General features: G+C 45.1%; 1 protein-coding gene across 1 annotated transcript in view; it reads right to left on the minus strand.

Moving 5' to 3' along the window:
- TRIO (trio Rho guanine nucleotide exchange factor) overlaps nucleotides 1–22577 on the minus strand; it is a 352914-nt gene that overhangs the window by 202677 nt on the left and 127660 nt on the right. Inside the window, exons 3-6 of the mRNA XM_052659225.1 lie at nucleotides 14624–14738; nucleotides 7425–7617; nucleotides 4498–5010; nucleotides 2527–2649 (exon numbers count right to left, since the gene is read on the minus strand). Coding sequence (XP_052515185.1) covers nucleotides 2527–2649; nucleotides 4498–5010; nucleotides 7425–7617; nucleotides 14624–14738 — 944 coding nt within the window. The remainder of the gene's footprint in view (nucleotides 1–2526; nucleotides 2650–4497; nucleotides 5011–7424; nucleotides 7618–14623; nucleotides 14739–22577) is intronic.

Raw genomic sequence — 22577 nt, forward strand, 5'->3', positions numbered from 1 at the left:
AATCATGCCTGGGCCATGCCTCTATCACTGCGGCAGGATGAAGGAGCCACGTGGCACACAGCCCAGACTAGCGTGCACACAGCCCAGACGAGCGTGCACAGACACGGCAGTGTACAATTCCCCACGTTAGCTGTGGCTCCACCCAGATTCCTACCGTCAGAACCTCTAAAACCCCTGTGATGGGAGAATGGGCACCACCTCATTGCTGTCCCTTAAAATGCCTTCTGTATGGATGTGAGAGTTGGACTGTGAAGAAAGCTGAGCGCTGAAGAATTGATGCTTTTGAAACGCGGTGTTGGAGAAGACTCTTGAGAGTCCCTTGGACTGCAAGGAGATCCAACCAGTCCATTCTAAAGGAGATCAGCCCTGGGATTTCTTTGGAAGGAATGATGCTAAAGCTGAATCTCCAGTACTTTGGCCACCTCATGCGAAGAGTTGACTCACTGGAAAAGACTCTGATGCTGGGAGGGATTGGGGGCAGGAGGAGAAGGGGACGACAGAGGATGAGATGGCTGGATGGCATGACCAACTTGATGGACATGAGTTTGAGTGAACTCCAGGAGATGGTGATGGACAGGGAGGCCTGGTGTGCTGCGGTTCATGGGGTCGCAAGGAGTTGGACACGACTGAGCGACTGAACTGAACTGAACTGAAAGTCGACTTTGCTCCCCGACATCTAGTACTTCTATTTTATCAAAAATGTTTAAAACACACTAGACAGCACAAGAAAGGGCTGAAGGTTAACAGGCCCCTCGCCTGCATAAGTAAATGTCCCAGACACATGAGGGACTCGTGGAGGTGTTGAGAACTAGGAGCTGAGAGGCCTGCAAAGCACCCCCAACAGTTGTCACCCTGTAGTGCACAAGTGACTATAGTCTTTTTAAATTAAAAGTTTTACTTAGAGGAGTGACGGAAGTGCAACATAGAAAAATAGAAAACATATTTAAACCTAAAGAAGAGGTATTACCCATACTTTTAAGAGTTTCTTACTTACCATAATATACTAAAATTACTGACAGTATTTTTAATGAGGTGATAACACCAGTGGTAGCAACTACCATTTACGAAGTACTTACCTGATAAATTCTGCTTGGTAACTTACACAAACATCGTAAGTAAAATAATGCAACACCATGGTAGGTAGAAATTATCCCCACTTTAGAGATTAGGAAACTGAGGCTCAAAGAGATTAATCAGGCTGCCCAAGGTCGCACAGTAAACAGAAGTCAGAATTAAAAACCTCTACATTCATAACCCACATGGCCCAGCTTCTTCATCGTCTGCTGATTCCTAATCACTAGCAACACTGAGGGAGGGAGAGGACCCTTTCTGCTCCTTTCTAGTTTTTATAAAATATATTTCAGTACTTCTAGTTTTTAAAGTATGTGATAGTGGTGGGCTGAATGTGTCTTTCACCATTAGTTGGAAGCTTCTGAATATTTTGAAAAATTGACAGGAAATTGTTAGGAGAGGAAAAAAAAAAGTCTTCTAAGATGCTTCCCATAAAGGCCCACATTGCATTCTCCTCATCTACACACAGGCTAAATCTTTAACCCCAAAATTATCTTACCTCAAACTCATGACAGTATCAGACTTTTGGAATAGTGCTTATTACAAAAATTTTAATTGCTGAACGTTTTTTTGAAACTACCCAAAGTGAAGCACTTTGTGGACTGAACTCTAATGAAATGGCCTCTTACTGAACTAATTTAAATAATGACCCCCTCTTTGTATCGTTTCAATGCTCTTTAGACAACACATTACCAGGCAAAGAGGGCTAGCTAACTTCCACAGGTCTGGTGCAAAGTCCACACCAAAACTGTCTCTAAAGTGAAAATTCCTAGAGTAACTCTCTACAGAAGGAACCCTATGTCCTACAGAACAACGTATAGCTTTATTTTTGTTACATTAATTCCAAAACTATACTAAGACTGTTATTTAAAATTCACTGTTGGGTTCTTTTGGGGGATTTTGCACTGCAATCTTGCAGCAACCCCAGTCATATCCACAACAGGCCAAGGACATCCAGAGAGCCACAGGACTGCGGGAAAGACTGATGTCAGACCGCCGGCCCTCCACTCAACTTGGGAGGAAGGCTCATGTTTTAGGAGAACTGGAATATGCCCCTGAGAATGGCAGCAGGCTGGCTTACGTCTTCATCATGAAGGGCTGGCTGGTTCATGCAACTCAGCCTCTGAAAAGAGCCCCACGGGCTCCTGAGAGGGACAGTTCAGAAGCCAGCATCAAAACCATGCCTGTGGGCCTGGCCAACTGAACTGGTTCAAGTTTCGCTGGTTGGTTGGCTTGCTTGTTTTCACTTCTGTTTGCTTACAAACTTAAAAACAAGCTACCTACACACTGCTACCACAGAGACTCTCCCACACTGGAGGTCAGCTGCTACAGCGGATTGTCAGAAGGCCCTACACGAGCTCTGGGCAGCGTGCTGGGAAGGAGCCGTGTAAATACCCTCCTCCGTCTGCCACAGTTCGCTCAGCGGCAGGACACCCCTGCGCCCCGGTGTCTTACCATGCAGTTCATGGCAAAGTGGTTGTGCTGGGTCTGGAGCTCCATGGCGTGAGGGTGGCTGGTCCCAATCTCAGTGTAGCTGTTCAGAAACAGGCCCTTGTTGTGTGTGATCCAGTCAAACATCTACCGGGATGAAAAAAGACAGCCTGGGATCACTCCCGAGAAAGAGAGGCCTGACACAGGCCCAGGAACCAGACCAAACCAAGGAAGGGTGGTGTCCTTCTGCCGACAACCCCGTGGCACTGGGGCCCAGAAGACGCTAGACAGCTACCAAGTCACAGTTCTGAACTTGCAGGAGCTGCCAAGACAATCTTACCTAGGGTGCTCCTTAGACAGATGAGGAATTAAGAAGTAAATATGTAAGGAGAGGTCATTCAGATCCCCCAGGCTGATTAAAACTCCAATCTTCTGACTCTCTGCTATATTGAACCACATAATTAGCCACACTGCTCTTCAATTAAAGACCCGTTAGGTGAAATTACAAACTTACAGGTCTCTGGAGGGGTGTTGCTCTGCCCACAGATTACTAACGGCAATTTCGATGACTAAGAGATTATGCTCTTTAATGCAAGAAGAATTTAAAAAAAAAAAAAAAAATCCCTGTGCAAACTATAAAATTTACTGTAAAAATAAAAAGAAATGGGGAAAACTTTAACAATAACACCCCTCTTAAGATTCAACAGAGATGCTACCTGGAACATGATGTTAATTATATTGTTCCAAGGAAAACATTTAAGGGAAAAGAAATGACTGTCAGTTAACACTGCTTCTGTGACGTGAACCGGAACCTAGGGGCAGTCACCTGCTTGTTGAGTTAACTGAAAGGAAGGTTTTCTAGCATCTCTGACAAGGCACTACAGCTAAACCTTGAACAACCCGGGTTTGAACTGCACGGGTCTAATTACATGCAGATAAATGAAGTAAATGGAGTGTCTATACTTTTCAATAAATGAAGAACCTGTATTTTCATTTTACACATCTTTAAGTGCGGCAAAAAGTTGTGTTCAACTAGAGATCATAATATATGGAATCAAAAGAACTGAGGCTGGAGCCTTGATTCTACCAAACTGTTTCAGCCTCTCATCCCTGGGTGAGTCATTTAGCAGCTCCTTTGTTTTAGAGGCAGAGAGCACGGTTTGTGGGTCTGCAACTGCGTGACTGTCAACACCCCAGCCCCCGTGCTATTCAAGGGTCACCTTAAACAAATAGAGCTTAGAAGCTTACCAAATAATAGTATGGGATAATAGTGCTGGACTGCCACCTTTCAAAAGATCCCTTTACATCAAAGACTTCAACAGGCTTTCTTAACTTTATAAAATATTTTCCTGTCCTTGAAAAGGATTCAGTGAGCTCAGATTAACACACATCAATTCACCCACATTCACAGCTTGCAACCCTTTCCTCTAAGTAAGTGTCCTGTTTTCACGTTGCTAGGACATTCAAGAGCTCACTCTGACCTGCTGGTTTGACAGGAAACCGTAAGTAATTATTGCCTGTTGTTTCCCAGAAGTTATTATTCTTAATTCATTATTCGCCTTTTATTGTGAAAACAAATTCAATAACAGATCTGAAGGGTGTTTTCTCACTAGCTTTTCTGGGTGGAAGAGCAAGTATTACAAAAATACATCATAATTACTGCTTTCAATAATATATTCTATAAAGTTTTCACTCTTTTAATTGAAAATATTCGCGTCTATCTTACAGGCATCCTAAACCAAACCATCAGTAATTAGCCACTTTAAGTTTCTAGAAGAGCCCCTCATGCGCGATGAAAAACGCTGGGAAGCAGACTGAGGGGAGATCTCCGAACTGACACCGCTGCTCTCGGACCGAGGCCACGTGAGTGGCTCGCCTCCCCCCAGCCCGTTTTCCCACCCTTTCTCCTGACCAAATCAGCCTCGGGTGCTCAGACCCAGCGACCCAGCAGCCTCCCTCCAGGAAGCACGGCAGCACCCCCGCCCCTTCCGCTACCTTCTCAGCATCCTGCTCGAACAGCCTCAGCTGGAAGCACTGGTCCAGCTTCAGCTTGCGCACGTGCCACATCTGATGCAGATGCTGCCGCGTCGAGTGCAGCCGGTCCAGCATGGCGGACACCTTGGGTAAGAGGCTCTGCAGGTCTGCGTTGCCTGAGCCCGAGTTCTTTTTGGGAAAGCTCTCGCTGCTCTGAATCCTCTGCAGCAGCTTCTGTCCCTCTAGGTCCAGGTCCTCTATGGGGGCCTTAATCACCTTCTTCTTCAGCTGGGAATGCTCCTCGATCATGTTCCGCGCCCCCTCCAAATCCTGGGGCAACTCCTTCTTGGCGAGGATGTCCTGGAGCTCCTCCAGCCGAGACAGCATGTGGGTCGCGTTGCTAATGTAGTCTTCAAAAGCAAGTCGGATTTCAATCCATTCTTCGTGGTTGTACTCTAGGCAGCCGTCAAACTCGGGCGTTAGCTGAGAAGGATCAACTACTTTGGTAAGGCCTTCTAAAGAGACCATATTTGTCTTAAGGGGAAAGAAAATCACATGTGAGAAGATGAACCCATCTTACATGGTCTTATCATAATGCAATTTGTAACACTTAACCACAGATTTTCAAACTAGAAGCAAGTAATCCACTTACAGAAAACATAATATACCTTGTGCTGGCCCCATTAAAACAAATGTAAATGAAAAGAAGCATTAGTCCACTCGGTGAAAGACAAACTCATTAGAATAACACATGGCTGTTAGTTGGAAAACCTAAAATATTAGAATCATGAATTTCATGACAGCTAAAGAAAGTTGATCTCTTTCCAAGAATGTGGAAATTAACTCACTACATTAGGCACACTGGAACATGAGTGACTTTTTAAAAATTTAGAAAATGCTCAAGGGTTACCAAGGAAGCTGGCAGACGCCCTTCTCACAAAGCTGGAGAGAGAACAAATGTTTCATTCACTTGCAGAGATCCACAGTGACTCTGAGCAGCACAGATTTTTGTTTAGTTTTTTTTTTTTGATGTGGATCATCTTTAAAGTCTTCATTGAATTTGCTACAATATTGCTCCTGTTTCCTGTTTTGGTTTTCTGGTTTCGAGGCATGCAGGATCTTAGCTCCTCAACCAGGGATCGAACCTGCACCCCCTGCATTGGAAGGCGAAGTCTCAACCACGGCACTGCCAAGAAAGTCCCTGAGCAGCACACGGGTTGCACATCAATCACCTACATAACAATCTAAGGCTCACAAGGCTCCACTCAATTACAACCTAGGCGATAAACCTTCATCTCACCCTAACAGAATGTGATGCGGAGTTAATATTACTTATGATGCCTCAAGGAAAACATAAAGAGGGGGAGTTAAAGATGAAGACAAAGGAAAAGAGAAAAAAAAAATGTGGCCCAGAACCAAAAGATAAAACAGAGAAAGGCTTATGTAACCCCCCCTCTGTTACCTCTAGTGTTAGAGAAACCTACAGCTGCGTCTCTGTGCCGTTTGGCATAAGAAACGGCAAAAAGAGGCAGTGCTAGAAAGAGGGGCGGCTCCTGGCCCAGCACTTCAGCCTGAAATGTGGCCGCAGGTTCACTGCTGTCTCATCTGCCCAGAGTTTAAAATTGTCCATGGAGCAATCACGTCATGGACAGAAGCAGGTGATAATGTAGAGAGAAGGTCAACAGAAAAACCAGGGAGGAAACTTTAAAGGCCCAAAGGGAGACAGCATGGCGAGACGAGCAAACACACCAACAAACGGCCATGTCTGCTTAAAACATGTATCATCAAATACAACACATTTTCCATTCTGAGTTAAGGAAAGAACTGATATCTGACAAACTGTCCTCCAAACTCACTTCGTCTTGTGTGTAAGATAAAGGCTTACTGGTTTCACCTTTCACTAAACCTCTTGAGTGTGGTTTCAAATTCAAAAATTACATGCAGATTTCAGGTTGAAAATCAGTACCAAGGAACCAGTTTAAAATGCAATTCATGTATGCATGAAAAGACTCTGAAAGGTGTGACATGTAACATCAAGCTTAAGAATTAATATTGTGTGATATGTTTAATACTAGTATTGTTGTTAACCTTAAAATACATGAATATATTCGCTGCAACCTAATGTTTGGGCAAAGCGGCTAGATGAACCATCTAGTCAACTAAAAATTAGCATTTATAATTAGGAAATATTTAAATTTTATTGCACAATATGGCACGAATCAAGTTTCCAGCTGGCCAGAGTACCTTCTCCCTATAATACTCTCATGAAACCAACTGCATCAGAGCCTTGTCAGAAGCCTGGGAGCCTAAGGAGAGGAGGTTCCAGGGGAAGGAGAGTCAGGCAGCAGATTGAGGGCTGTTCTACACGCTGAAAGACAGTGACCTGTGTGCTGACTGGACCCAGGGCTCCGCCCGGGGTTTAAAGGAATCACTCCCTTTTTGTAAATGAGAGACCTGACGTATGAAATACAGAGCAGATGGTTCGCTCCAGCATTAATTAAGGACCTGATAAAAAGTCAGTCTTTCCCACACATCTCCTCAGGAACTCTGAGGTTGGGCATTTCTCCCTATCATTCCCTCATTTCCACGGCTGAAGTTAACAGTGCGGCCTCAGAAGCCACCGATAGCCACTTGCGCTCAACGGTAAAGCTATTTTATCCCATGAAGTGAAAGGAAACAGGCTTCTAAGACACACAGGTTACACCCTAGCAACCCCACTGCCCAGAGACAAGAGGCCTGGAACCTAACCCCCCATGGAGATAAGGTGACAAAGCAACCTGTCTTATTTAACGTAACGACTAACTTTACACGTCATGTGTAACTAAGGCATGCAGCTTTTGTGGATACATGGTTTTGAAACATCTATAAGCAGCCTGCCATGATGACAGAAAAGCTTTTAATAAACCACACCTACTGGTTGAGTTGGTCTGGCTACACGGGGAAGTTACCTCAAATTCAAATTTAGAACTGCCAAAATTAGTCCTCTGTTTCTGCCAAAAGTTGTCTGGCTTGATTATCAGCGCGACGTGGATGCAGCAAGGGAAGGACTCTTGTAAGATCTTCAGCAGAGGCTTGATGGAGTCCCACTTGGACCCACGCATGTCCACAATCACCGTGAACCCTCGCTTGCAAACTTCTTCACTGGAGAGAAAGAAAAGGCAGGCTGACACCATGCCAGGGCTCGCCCCATGTCTGGTTGGAGGCTGGCCTGCGTGGGGGGCTCTGCCTCCGTCATCCTGCTGCAGGCAGCGCGGGTCCCTCCACCCACCGCCTGGCCGGCCCGCACAGGTACCCAGGGAGCCGCTGGATGCAGAACCCTTACTGAGAGTGCGTGGCTCCTAGCTGTGGTTCTCGCCCTCCCTAGTGCCTTAACGGAACAGACTAACTGTACCCACACAGGGTTCAGCCTCAAAACTGTTCAAGTCTTTATGCTGTGTCCACGGCTTTTGCATCTTGTCTCCTCTTTAGGAGAAAAGCAGTGACCACCCTGCCCATCTCTCTGGCCTTGTGTGCGTTAACTGTTCACACACGCTGCCAAGTAAGGGTAAAGGGCCACTAAACAAGGACAGAGCTAAACAGGGAGGGAACCCCGACAGAGCACCCAGAGCCGGGCGCAGCAGTCACCGGGCTCCAGAATTGCAGGGAGCTGGGACCACTCCCATCAGTGTGCGCGAGCTTTTAAACATCCCAGTTTATTCCCTTTAACCTGCCTGGAACCCTGAGTTCCCTCGAAGCTTCTCAGGTGTGGTTCACCAGGCCCGGGGGACCCTCGCCACCCCCGCCGTCTGGCAGCATCTGGGGTACACTTATTTTCATGGGATTACTGTGTCTTATTTGTCTTTGCCAGCCGGTTGCACTGAGAGTACACAGGCCACAGAGAACACGGTTGCCTCTCAGCAACAAGTCAAGGCAGCGCTACAAGTCACTGTATCCTTCTCTCCAAGTTCGAGCTGTTAAACAAAAGAGCCGGTTTCTCTTAAGAATGTCCTGATGAAGACAAAAATTATGAACTCTATTAAATTTCAACCTCTGAGGACACAAGAAATGTATATAAAGCATATCTGCAATAAACAAAATAACAAGGGCTTCCCTGGTGGCTCAATGGTCAAGAATCCGCCTGCCAATGCAGGAGACACAGGTTCAGTCCCTGGTCGGGGAAGACCCCATGTGCCGCAGAGCAACTAACCGATGTGCCACAACTACTGAGCCTGTGTTCCAGAGCCCGTGCTGCACAATGAGAGACGCCCCCACCGCGGCGAGAGACGCCCCCACCGCGGCGAGAGACGCCCCCGCGATGAGAAGCCCGCGCACCAAACAGAGAGTATCCCCGGCTTGCCATAACTAGAGAAAAGCCCTCGAAACAATGAAGACCCAGCACAGCCAGAAATAAAAAAAATAAAATTGTAAATTAAAAAAAAATAGAAAAAGCAAAAGTCAGTGTCCATATACATGGGTTAAAACTCCACAGTCTCCCCCTCACACCATATACAAAAATTAAACTCAAAATAGTTTAACGAATTTTAAGACATGACATCATAAAACTCCTGGAAGAGAAAACAGGCAAAACATTCTCTGACATAAACTGCAGCAGTTATTTTCTTAGATTAATCTCCTAAGGAAAAAGGAACAAAAGCAAGACTAAACAAATGAGACCTAAACCAACCTAAAAGCTTTTGCATAGCGAAGAAAACCATCAACAAACCAAAAAGACAACCTACAGAATGGGAGACCACGTTTACAAATGATGTGACTGACCAGAGGTTCATATCCAAAATATACAAACAGCTCATACAACTCAGTATCAAAAAAACAAACAAGCTAATACAAAAGAGGGCAGAAGACCTAGACAGACATCTCTCCAAAGATGACATACAGATGGCGGCCAACAGGCAGATGAAAAATGCTCAACGCTGCTCATTATTAGAGAAACGCAATCAAAACTACAATGAGGCCGCAGCACCTCATACCAGTCAGAACGGCCGTCATCAGGAAGTCTACAAACAAATGCTGGAGGGGCTGTGGAGCAAAGGGAGCCCTGCCACGCCGCTGGTGGGAATGCTGGTGCAGCCACTGTGGGAAAGAATACAGAGGTGCCTCAAAACCTGGAAAGAGAGTTACCATATGATCCGGCAATCCCACTCCAGGACAAACATAGAGAGGAAAGTGAAAACTCTAATTCAAAAATTAGGGGTGCCCCCCAATATTCGTAACAGCACAATGAACAATAGCCAAGACATGGAAACAACCCAGGTGACAATCAACAGAGAACTGGCTTATAAAGGTGTGATACACCTATTTATACACACAATGGAATATTACTCAACCATAAAAAAAAACAAATAGTGCCATTTGCACTGACACTGATGAACCTGAAAGTGAAGTGAAGCAAGTCAGATAAACACAAATCTCATACAGTACCAATTACACGTGGAATCTAAAAAACAACACAAATGAATCCATACACAAAACAGAAACAGAATCACAGACACAGAAAACAAATTCACGGTCACCAAAGGAAAAAGGGAGACGGGGAGGGATCAGTTAGGAGATTGGGACCAACAGATACAAACTACTATACAAAGAACAGATAAACTACACAGGTTAACTGGATAGCCCAGGGAACCACACTCAGTATCTTGTAATAACCTACAATGGAAAATAACCTGAAAAACAAATATATATATAGCTGAATAATCCTGCTGTACAACTAAAACTAGCACAAACACTGTAAGTCAACTATACTGAAAAAAATTTAATTAAAAATTTTTTTAAAATAAGGTGAGCCCACTGTAGACAACCAAAGAAAAAAGAAGCATGATCTCAACTAAATTTAAGTCAATCTCACGCTCCCTTGCATGAGCTCTTCCGCCTTCCTGCCCTCCCCACTCCCACACACACCATTCTCTTCCTCATCTGGCTCTCACTGTTAGAATAACTGACACTCCAGGTTCCTGCAGCAATCACAGCAGCGCAAGGGGCCCACCACCGAGACATTCCCAGAAAGTCTGCAGGGATAGAACCTGGGCAGGTGACGGCTCACGGTCCTAGGAACAGACTGATCCAGTGGCCCCCGGCTTATCACTGCAGCATGGGATGCACTGAGGAGTGATCTGATTCACTTCTGTATGACTATGAACTTAAAGAGAGGTCACCCTTGGCTCCTCATGCAATCGCTTTCCCTGTCTCAAGCAGGTCCCGGGCCAGGATCTGGGGAGTGTCTCAGCCTCCTTCATAAATCCTTAGAGGCTGCTGGCACCCCCAGAAATGTCTCCCGAAATCTCCCAAGTCACTGAAATGAAGTGGCCTGGCCTCCCTCGGGCACTAATGGGGTCTGCTATCTTGCAGGAGTCCATTCAGTAGGAGCTTTTGGGCTCCAGAGGTCCTCGGGCCTAGACCAGCCTGAGCGGGAGGATGCCCACGTCTGCTGCCCAGCAGGGACCGGGACTCCAGACCCTCAGGTCCTGCCACTGCACCCCAGAGATGCACCCCAGAGATGGTCAAACCGCAGCACTGGGTTCGATGGTTGTTATCAAGTGCTGCTTAGGGCCTGGGCTTTATTGGTCTTCCCTTCATCCAGGTCAATCCTCTGGCAGCCTGTCTTTCTGCTCACAGAGCACTATGTACTGTGTACATAAAACTATAAAGCCGCTCCACTTGACAGGGGCTTAGAAGGAATCCTGAGTAACTCCAGACTTAACAAAAGGAACAAGCTGGAGAGAGAAACAAGCAAAAGGCGCCCTGAGCTTGTACGGTTTACGGAAGGCTTAACTAGTCACCTGCCTCTGCGATCCAATGCACAAGTTCCCACCGGGGACTTCCAAGGAACCCGAGCAGCAGACCAGCCAGGCTGGGAGTGCCCAAGCTCCCTACCCGTCCATCTTCACAAGTTCAAAGTGAGACATTGTGAAGAAAGCAGTGACGTGCAAACACCCCCAAAGCCCGTTCCAACTTCTGAGCATCCAGTGAACAAGCACGGCTGCTACACAAGGGCTCTGGGCCATGCCTCTACCTCCAAAACACTGCTCATTGGAAATTGAGACTTATTAACCAGGTATTTTATAGCAGTTTAACCTAAAAGCTTCATTTTAGCTGCGGGATTAAAAAAAAAAATGTAGATAAAACTAAAGTCCTTTTTCAGTGCAGGTCTCTAGAAAAGACGCAGTCTTCTTTTTTCATTTCCTAGATGAAGAAGGTATCTTCTTATATGAACGTTCATGAACAAATCAACTCAGAGTTTCACATGATTTCACTGATGACAGAGTGATTTATCCATTTAGCTGCTACGCATATGTGTGTGTGCATGCATGCATACTCAGTTGTGCTCTACTCTTTGTGACCCCATGGACTGTAGTCCACCAGGCTCCTCTGCCCATGGAATTTCCCAGGCGAGAATATTGGAGCGGGGTGCCATTTCCTCCCCCAGGGGATCTTTCCGACCCAGGGATTGAACCCATGTCTCCTGCATCTCCTGCATCTGGCAAGAGGACTCTTTACCACTGAACCACCTGGGAAACCTTAGCTACTATAAATCATTCTAAAGAAGACAAAACATTCTAGTTAGTATAATTCACGAGTTAAGAGCGATAAACAACTAGAGATATACCAAGATTAATGTGACTTCGTCTCTGTGCGGGAGTCCCAGGTACACCAGCAAGAAATTCCACTCTGAATTCTCTCCTACTCGTTTCATGGAAAAGTTTCCTTGCAAATTAATCATATGAAAGTCAGTCTATTACTCTAATTGTTTTGTTTGTCTAGAAAGGGAGAGGGGAAGGGCAGGTGTCCCAAATAACAATACTCAAAACTAGTCACCGCTGCTCAGATCACACCAATGTTTAACTTCAAGGCCGTTCTAGTGAAAAGACAATCAGCAAGCCACGCAGAAAAAAACAGACAAGAAGATCTGGCTCTAGAACACGTGGCAAGAAGGAAATGATTTGAAGAGAATAGCACTGAAACATGTATACTATCATACGTGAAACAGATCGCCAGTCCAGGTTTAATGCATGAGACAGGGTGCTCGGGGCTGGTGCACTGGGATGACCCTGAGGGATGGGATGGGGAGGGAGGTGGGAGGGGGGTTCAGGATGGGGGACACATGTATACCCATGGCTGATTCGTGTCAATGTATGGCAAAAACCACCACAATATTGTAAAGCAATTAGCCTCCAATTAAAATTAAAAAAACAAAAGGATAACAACTGAAGGAAAGCTGAAAGGCAAATATGAAAAACAGACATTACTGTACTACAGCTGAGGCAGCTACCATGGGCAGACACCATGCCGGGCACGTGTGTAAATAATCTCATTCAATATGATGATCTAAGAAGCACAGATTACTATCACAAAGATCAGAAAATTCATAAATATAAGTAACCAGGCCAGCTGTCTGAATCTGCTCACACGCTTTCCCGGATAGCACTCTCTCCACATCTGGGAGTGTGGTCCTGAGACTGTGTGGCCAAGGGGTACCCAGAGGCTCCTTCATATCGCAGAAGATGTGGGGAGGGGTGGACGCTGGTGGACTGTCTCAGAAGTCCCACAGGGAACCCCCCTCCACTGTCCAGGACTGTTTATATCACCCTGAAACTAACAACAAATTATCAGACTCAGAAATTAAGAATAAGTGAGCCTGTGGGTAGGTCCCGCCAAATTCTCACACCCTGAACCTTCTGATGACGATCGCTGATCCTTGTGTTTGGCTAAAGCTGGAGTGCTCCCACCTCTGCAGGCCCCCTGGGGGCAGCACGGCTCTTTTCCAGTCACTGGAGGACCTGAGTGGGCCTGGAGAGGAATCTCTGTTGCCACTGCTATTTGGACCACTGTGAAATCTTCCTCCGTTATCACTTGATGAATGCATCATCTCTCTTACCTGCTCATTAAATGAACCAAGAACGAGAAAGTGGCATTTCCTATCGTCCAGAATTGTCAATACAAAGGCAAATGCAGGAAATGAAGTGAACTGTGCTCAGTGGCTGCAGGGTCACATTAGAGAGAAACAAGAATATGCTGGAGATGTACTGTATTTTGTGGGGAAAGCGGACAAGATGGGCAGAAAGTGATCACTGTTGGAGCCTGAGGACAGGCACGGGGGCGCCTGCTTCTCTCCCGTGCCGTTTACGCAATTCCCAGGACAAAGTTTTGTGTCTCTATTTAAAGTGGGTCATCAGATGATCGACAATCTACGTGAATCAATTTTTCTATGGCATCAATGAAAGAAAAGGCAATTTTTTAATATTTACAATCAACACAGATTTCAAGACCAAAAAGTAAGTTGCCAAAGTTATATCCAGAATTGCAACAATGTAACTGCTTTTAAAGATCACCTGGATGGAATTCACCTTGTTGTTCATTTAAACTCTAGGACAATCATCATTTAGTGTGGCAGGGATTTCTTTATTCTTCTGCACTGTCCTCTGTATCGCTCTCTCTGTCACCATTAGCACAGCACGTGGCACACAGTAAGAGCTCAGTAAGAGGTGGCCACAAACTATGCCATATTTATAACTGATAGAGCAGTAAATAACTTCTAAGACTCTTTCCAACTCTATGATTTCAACAGTTCAAGGAAACACCAGAGTAAGACAAAGGGGAAAACTTTTCCCACACTTTTAAGCCGATTAAGGGGCCCATTCATGTGTCATCCATGACGTGTGATAGCTTTCCCACAAAGGACACCCAAGAACGCGAAGAAAAACCCAGGAACTCCCTCCGAAGGTCAGACCATCCAGACCAAAGCTGACTTGGCACAGCCACGGTGAGGAGGGGGTCAGCAGAGGACAGGGCCGTCTCCCTGGCTGGTGTCAACCTAAAGGGGCCGCGTGCGGTCACCAGCCCCCTGCAGTGGGCATCTGCTAACACCTGCCTGCACCCCGAGGATCCACGAAACAGCCTCAGATCAGGGCCCCCACTGCGCCACTGCTGCCTTGGGCACCACACCCTCACAGCCCAGCCCTGGGGGCGCCCCACCCCCCAGGGAACTCGGCCCTTCCCATCTAGCACCCCGGAGGGAAAGCATCACGGGAGGGAAACAGGGAGCAAGAATGTGCCTCCACCGTGGCAGCGCCTGGCTGGGACACGGGCTCTGGGGGCCTGTTTTCCCAGGAAGGGCCCGAGGGACAGCGAGCGGCCAGGGCCCCGCACTCACCTGGGGATACAGGCCAGGTAGGAGATGAGCCTCCGGAGGTCCTCCTGCCGTATTCTGTCATGGTTGCTGCGGGCCGGGAAGGTGAGGATGGGACCCCCGCGCTTGTCTCTGCCACCTGCAAACAGACACATGCACTCGCTCAGACACCACGGGGGGGATGCAGCTCCCAAGGCCCGCGGGCGCCCGGCACTGCCGCCGGCCGGCCCCAAAGACCTCCGAAAGGCCAGCGCCCCCACTCCGCCGGGACCAGCGGCGGGGCCACCCGCGCAGGGAGGGCGTCCCAGAGCCCTGCTCCTTCCTTCAGCGCGTCTGTTCCTCCCTTCTTCAGTTCTGTGGTTGGAGAGGAAAGAAGGCCACGCTCACGTGCTTCCTTCGCCTTAAACCTCACCTCCGCACACCCCTCTGTCTCCTCCCCAGTCTCTCTGCATCTCTTGGTCTCTCTGTCTCTGTTTCTCAGACTGTCTCTGTCTCTCTGTCTCTCCTCCAGCACTCTAAGTACTCTCTCCCAGACATTTTAAGCGTTCTCTTTACTACCAAGCAAACTGGGCTTTAAATCTCAACAGGGAAAAGACAGGATTGTTCACCAAACTCTGTGTGGATGACAACTTCAGAGAAGCTGGGATCTCAGGTGCCCTCCTCTCACAAGGGCAGGAGCTGACCCTGCGGTCAAGCTGCCCCACACTCTCCAAAAAGCCACACAAAAAACAAAAGCGAGAGGGAGACATTGGCACAAAGAATTTTAAAGCAGAATGAAACTAGCTTAAGAACTTTATAAAGATTTCATTACATATTAAGTACAACTCTCACGTGACAGGCCTTTGACAGAAAGGCAGAAATATTTCTCATTAACGTATATACAACCTAAGGAATATTTTTGATGGAACTGCCGCATTTATTTTATTATTTCTAGCAAGGGTTTCAGAAAAAAAAACACAGAGAAAGAAAACTGCTCTTTTCCCAAGTGTATACTTCATTTAATTTTATAGGTCGGTCATGTCTTTTCAGAAGTACAGTACTGAGATCGCAATATCCAAGCCACAGTATGAAACTTTTCATTATTTTCTCATCTTAATCGTTTACCTTATCAGCAAAGGTAAATGAAAATGCAAACGAAACAAACAGGAGACCAGGTTCTTCACTTTAAGGATGCTGAAAACATATTCAGCAGAAGATGATGGTATTTTAAAACACATTTTACCAACATGAGTCTTTACAATGTCCTGGGATGACTGACAGGCTTCCCTGGTGACTCAGCAGTAAAAAAAAAAAAAAAAAATCTGCCTGCAATGCAGGAGACACAGGTTCAATCCCTGGGTCAGAAAGATCCCCTGGAGAAGGGAATGGCAACCCGCTCCAGCATTCTTGCCTGGAGAATTCCATGTACAGGGAACAGGGCAGGCTACAGTCCCTGGGGTCGCAAAGAGCTGGACACGAGTTCCTCCTAACAGTAATGACACTTAATGCTGATTCTGAACGCTTAAACTGACCTACGTGTACTGTTGAGTCATGCAATCCAGAAGAGTGTTAAATTACTTATGAAATTAGTAACTCAGGTATCAAACGTGGTCAACAACTAAACCACAGCTGACACATGCCCGGTATGGCATCGAGAGCTCTGATCTGATAGGCACAACGATCCTGTCAGCTTGATCATGAAAGACACTGAGGCTCAAAGAGCTTAAAGAAAGTCCAAGGGACTATGCCGGCACGTCACAGCTGGGCTCTTTGCCCTGATGAGAACTTGTATAATTTTTCAAACTAGTGGCTTTAGTTCTTCCTAAGTAATAAAAATATCAGAAGGAAAACTAAATGACGGGCTCCTGGGCCTTTTATATGAATGAAAGGTACTCTTAAGAGTGAAAAGTGGTACTGTTGTAAATGACAGAGTATCCTTACGAAGTCATCTTCTAAAATACCAGGTAGTATTTTGAGGGAAATATCTCTGGCTGTAGGTTTTTTTTTGGAATACCTCATGTCTCCAAGATAAGATAGATAACAACTGCAGTATTTATTACCAATATCTTTCTTTCTTTTCAAAAACAAATCAATCTCTTTGATCAAAAATATTCTACATCAACAAATATTACAGAAATTTGAGTTTAAAAAATATCTATTTGTATTAACACATTCACCCCACTTTTGGTAATCAGAACAGCATCGTACATTGCTCAACACCACTCTGAACTGCTTTTAAATGCAACATAATGTGTGGTTCATCAGGGAGACTAAATGCCCATGAACCCTGCTCGAATGGCCCCCCTCGAGGGGTCGTCATATCTCTCAACGTAAGCAAGGTGGGCTCCAGCATGGCTATGAAAAAAAAGTAGAATCCCGAATCTGCCCATCAAAGACAGTCATGGGGGAGTCAGCCTGTGTGTGCACTCTGCACACAGCCATGCTATTCACTCCAGGGGTGAGGATGCAGCTGTGTGCAGAGTGCTGGCCACCCCTGCGACCACTCCACTGTCAACCAGAGACGTGTCCGGGCTGTGGTGCTGAGGAGGACCCAGAGACCTGCCGGCAAGCTCATGAACGGGCCCTCATTCGTGCCATAAAAATAGCGTACCTAAACCTGAACTTGAATTTTAAGAGAGAGAGGGAAAACATCAGTTTGTCTTTTTTCTCTTTCGCATTAGAGTTTCAGTAAACTCACCATGATTATTTAAAATGTCATCAAAAATCCCTTATGAAGTAAAAAATGGCATATGTACTTCGTTGTGTCCTGCTCTTTGCGACCTCGTGGACCGTAGCCCACCAGGCTCCTCTGTCCATGGGATTCTCCAGGCAAGAATACTGGAGTGGGCTGCCATGTCCTCCTCCAGGGGATCTTCCCGACCCAGGGATCGAACCTGTGTCTCTGGCACTGGCAGGTGGATTCTATACCACTGCACCACCTGGAAAAATGGCATATTCGCCACTAAAGAATTTGAATATCTGCTTTCACTTGCAAACCTCCCTGTTTAGGGCTGTATCTTCTCATCTGTGGTGTGTCAGTCAGTGACAGGCAGGTGCCAATCATCCACGGACCCCTCCCAATGGGGTTAAAACTTTAAAATCTTAGAACCAATGAAATATAGTAGTATCACTTCATAAGAACGTGGTCTCTAAACCTCAGAGAGCTTAAAAATCAGCTCCACAGATGTCTGTTTATATTGTATTTCCCAAGATTTAACTTGGTTGCCAATGTCACAGAAGGTACACAAACGAAAATACTGACCGGGTTAGGAAGCAGAAAAGCCACAAGCTCACAGTTCTTGTTTCTGAACTTTTAAAAATAATGACATTATAGCTCATAAAAGCTCCATCTACTAGACATACTCTATGTGTCTGACGTCAAATCCCAGCCTCAGGGTGCGGCGGGACAGAGTCCCACGTTGGTGGTGGTGATGGGGGTTTACTCCCTCAGTCGTGTCCGACTCTGTGCGACCCCAGGGACTGTAGCCCACCAGACTCCTCCGTCCATGGGATTCTTCAGGCAAGAGTACTGGAGGAGGTTGCCATTCCCTTCTCCAGGGGATCAAACCCAAGCCCCCTACATTGCAGGCAGATTCTTTACCGCTGAGCCACCAGGGAAGCCCAAGTCCCACTTCACAGATAGGAAACTCAGTGATAAGAAAAGGGCAGGAAACCCATTTCCTGCACCTACCAACGTCTGTCTACTAAGCTGTCTAGGAGAGTTTTACAGTCTCTGCACCTCTGTGCAGAACCAAAAACCAACAGCTTGTTAAGGATTATCTGTCTATCCAAATACTCGGTTAGTAAAAAAAGAAAAACAAAAAGACAAAAAAGTGAAGTTTATGTTCATAATGAAACTGAATTATTTTCACTTCTTAAAAAAACTGCATCTGCTTTGCCATCCCTTCCTCACTGCTACATTTTATTTCTGTAAGGCCCCATCACCTTCCACTAAATGACGCACTTTACACATTCTGTCTGCCCCCCACTAGATCAGAAGCCCCTGTGTTCAATCACTGACATCTTATATCTTCACTGACATATTATATCTTCTCAATTCCTGGTAACAGACTGGCACATAGGAGGTACTCAATAAACATTCAATGGAGGAACAAACTCTTTGTTTATATTCCAAACAAACATAATTAACACTACCTACTATCAGGTACCGGCAAGTTAAAAAAGGAAATGCCTGATGAACACTCCTACAGAAGCACAAAGGCTAAATGAACTGAGGTTTATTTTAACATTAAAAAGGCAGGAAAGGTCCTACATAATGATAGCTATAAACGTCTGTGTGACACCTCCTCTCCTAAACCCGGTGACACTCGTTCTCCTCTTATAAAAGGTAACTTCAGGGAACTTGTGACCACAGAAGGAGCCAGATTCAGAGTCACCCTTTTTTTTTTTTTAATGAATAAATAAAAAGTTACCTTTTAGCCAAGTAGAATAAATTTTTTGTCTTTTTTGTTAATTGAAGTATTAATTGAAGCTAATAATACTGAGAATAAACTTCTTTTTTAAGAAAAGCTTCTTACTTTGAGAAGTATAATGTAAATCTCAATGAACGGACTGTATTTTTCTCTGAATGGCCCTCATCTGAATTTCTGGTTTCCAATACCACTGAAAATGGTTCTTTACTCCCCTCTAAGGAATAATAACTCACTAACCATGAAAAGCAAACTTTTCCAAAGCAAAGCTCTGAGAAAGTGTGGTTCGTGAAAGAGAAATTATGGCTACTATTAAGTCTGCCATCAAAGCTGTTGGAAGGGTGTCCACTGGGCCCCTGCTCGAGGCCATCATGGGGCCAGCCGTGGCCTTCACATGCTCACCGCTCCTACCTCATTCCTGCTGAGTCCTGGGAATCAGAAACCTGCTTAAGACAACCTCGAATGAAGACTTTAAGGGGGCTCTGTACAGTGTACAGGGGCTTCCCAGGTGGCGCTGGTGGTAAAGAGTCCACCTGCCAATGCAGAAAAAGCAAGAGACGCGGGGTTCGAACCCTGAGTCAGGAAGATCCCCTGGAAAAGGAAATGGCCGCCCACTCCAGTATCCTTGCCTGGAAAATTCCATGCAGAGGAGCCTGGTGGACTACAGTCCAGGGAGTCCCTGAGCCCGACAGAACCGAGCGCCCCGCACTGAGTGTGCACGCACAGTGTATGGGAGGCCTCCAGAGGGGCCTGACCTTCCATTTGGGTCACTGTGGCCTCAGACGGTGCTGGAAGCTAGCAAAAAGGCATACAACTGATGGGAGGTCCTCTTTACCTTTCCAAGAAATGCAGAATTTTCTGCAAAACTGAGACCAGAACTAAGGTCAGTGGTCCCCACACTAACAGCGAAACTCTAGGCAATAAAATCCTATATTCCCGTCAATCCGCCAGGTCCAAAGGTCAATGTTCACTCTGCCCTGGAAAAGCTACACTGAAGGAGTAACTCATCAACAGACAACTGAGGGAATAAACTACAGTCTCTGTACACAGGGCTTCCCTTCTGGCTCAGTGGTAAAGAAGCTGCCCACAATGGGGGAGACCTGGGTTCGATCCCTGGGTTGGGAAGATCACCTGCAGAAGGGAAACGGTACCCACTCCAGTATTGTGGCCTGGAGAATTCCATGAACTGTATAGTCCACGGGGTCGCCAACAGCCGGACAAGACTGAGCGACTTTCACTTCTGTACACAGCAGCGTTACGGACAACTGTGAAAGGAATGAAGAGTCTCTGTTCCGCTGTGCACTGCTCTCCAGATTACTGGTTTAAAAAGAAAGAAGCGAAGTAGAGAAAATGGTGCAGAACAAATTACTGTTTGGTCAGGACGGGGTCGGGGAGGCAGAGGGGGAAGGAGATAAGAATAGATGGATGGATAGAAGGACACATTTAAAAGTATAAGAAATAAACTAAAAATGAAAGAAAACCAAAGCAAAAAAAGGTTATCTATTGAAGAGGAAAGGTGCAGGGCAGAGAAGTCAGGGAGAGAAACTAGATTTGAGTACACCTTATTTTTTTAACTTTTTTTTTTTAAGTTTTTAACACTCAAATGATGTATATACATTTTACTTAATACTGAAGCAAGATTAGGTGGTTGTTTTTTAAGCCTTAAAAATGTAAAGTAAAATAAGATAAATGATCCTAAGTTTCAGGTTGGGAGGAACACGACCCACGTGTAGAGCAACTATTTTGTGTGACTTTAAAACACAGGAGTAGGGCTGCTGCACACTCTTAGCAGCACATATCCTTAGGATGACAAAAATAAAATAACTACTGAACTGCATCTGGTCTTCATACTATAGTGATACCATCAGTACTACAATGGTAATTAAGTTGATGAGGGTAGGATCTAAGATGTTTAGCATAAGGAAAAGACAAGGAGATAGAAATATAAAATCAAAGAAAAATAAAATACCTGTAATTCTATATTTGACCTGGAAATGTCAGTACAAAGCCCTGATATCATTTCTCAAAAATACCTGTAATTCTATATTTGACCTGGAAATGTTAGTACAAAGCCCTGACATCATTTCTCATTTAGAAAACATATATATATATAAACACACATACAGATATCTGACTCAGAAACGTGCCCCACCAGAAGAGCAGGCCTCCTCAGCACCTTGCACTACGGCCGGTGCAAAAGAACCAGGGCACTTTAGAGAAACGGCTAATTGCAGACATGGAGCAGGAAACAGATTCGGTGGGGCCTGAAACATCCTGTCACATCAGCAGAGAGACAAGCTCTATCACCACAGTACCTGGATTTCAGAGCCAATCTGAAGAAGCTCCCACTAGCCAAGGATGAAAAAAATTAAACTTCATAAGAAAAAAATATATATATATACACACACAATGGAAACATCAGATATATTTAAAACCACGAGTTCAAAATGACAAAAATCTCAGCAGTTTTTTATGTGTCTGAAGTGACTAATGATTTTTTTTTTTAATTTGCCTGAAAACTAATAAAGGTCAGGAATCAATCATGGATCTTCCTTTCCTGTATGAACTCAGGGAAACCAAGAAACTGACAATGCGACATTTCTCTTTATGGAATATCCAAGTTGATACATGAAGAAAAGAGGGTATAATTAGGGTATCGTGTGTGAGCGCTAAGTTACTTTAGTCATTCAACTCTTTGCAACCCCATGGACCGTAGTCTTCTGTCCACGGGCTTTCCCAGGCAAGAATGCTGCAGCGGTTGCCATTTCTTTCTCCAGGGATCTTCTGACTCAGGGATTGAGCCCATGTCTCCTGCACTGCAGACAGATTCTTTACCCCTAGTGTCACTTGGTAAGCCCAATTAGAATATTACCATTTTGCAACCCTAAGAAAGTATTAGATCTAAGCAACAAATATCAATGAATGCTAAACATCATAAAAGAGAGACACCAGACGCTCCCAATAAAACTCCTAGTAGAACTACCCAACACTACCCATTAAAATGCTTTGTCTATTTCCTACAAAATCTAAGCTAAGTCAATCAAGCAGCAGGATCCAGCTCTTAATTCACAGGAAACCAAGGGCAAGGGGAACATGTTAAATGACCAAGGCTGCAACCAACAAAATGTAGGAAAATCTACAGGAAAACACTGCTTCCTCGCTTAATAAATAAACATAAATGAGTAAGACAAAAAGAATGAAGAAGAGAGGAAGAGCCTCAAGATTAAAAAGATACATCAGACACATCAACCAACTGCAATGTACATCCTGGAAAGACAAATTTATGAGACAACCAGGGAAACATGAATACTGATTAGCTTTTAAAGAGCTATTATTATAAAGAGTTATTATTCCCTTCTATGTCTATTAATAATAAACTGAGGATTTTTTAAAAAGATTTTCAAGGAACATAGATGAAACAAGTTTATTGAAGTGATCCATGGATTCACAGAAAGTCATTATACTAGTCTCTCTCCTTACGGATGCTGAAATGTTCCATGATAAAAAGTTAAGGGATTAAAAAAAAAAAAAAAATGGAGGTTGCCTGTGAGTTCTTTTAAGGCCCAAAC

Source organism: Budorcas taxicolor, chromosome 20 (genome assembly GCF_023091745.1).
Source record: "Budorcas taxicolor isolate Tak-1 chromosome 20, Takin1.1, whole genome shotgun sequence".
Classification (NCBI taxonomy): Eukaryota; Metazoa; Chordata; class Mammalia; order Artiodactyla; family Bovidae; genus Budorcas; species Budorcas taxicolor.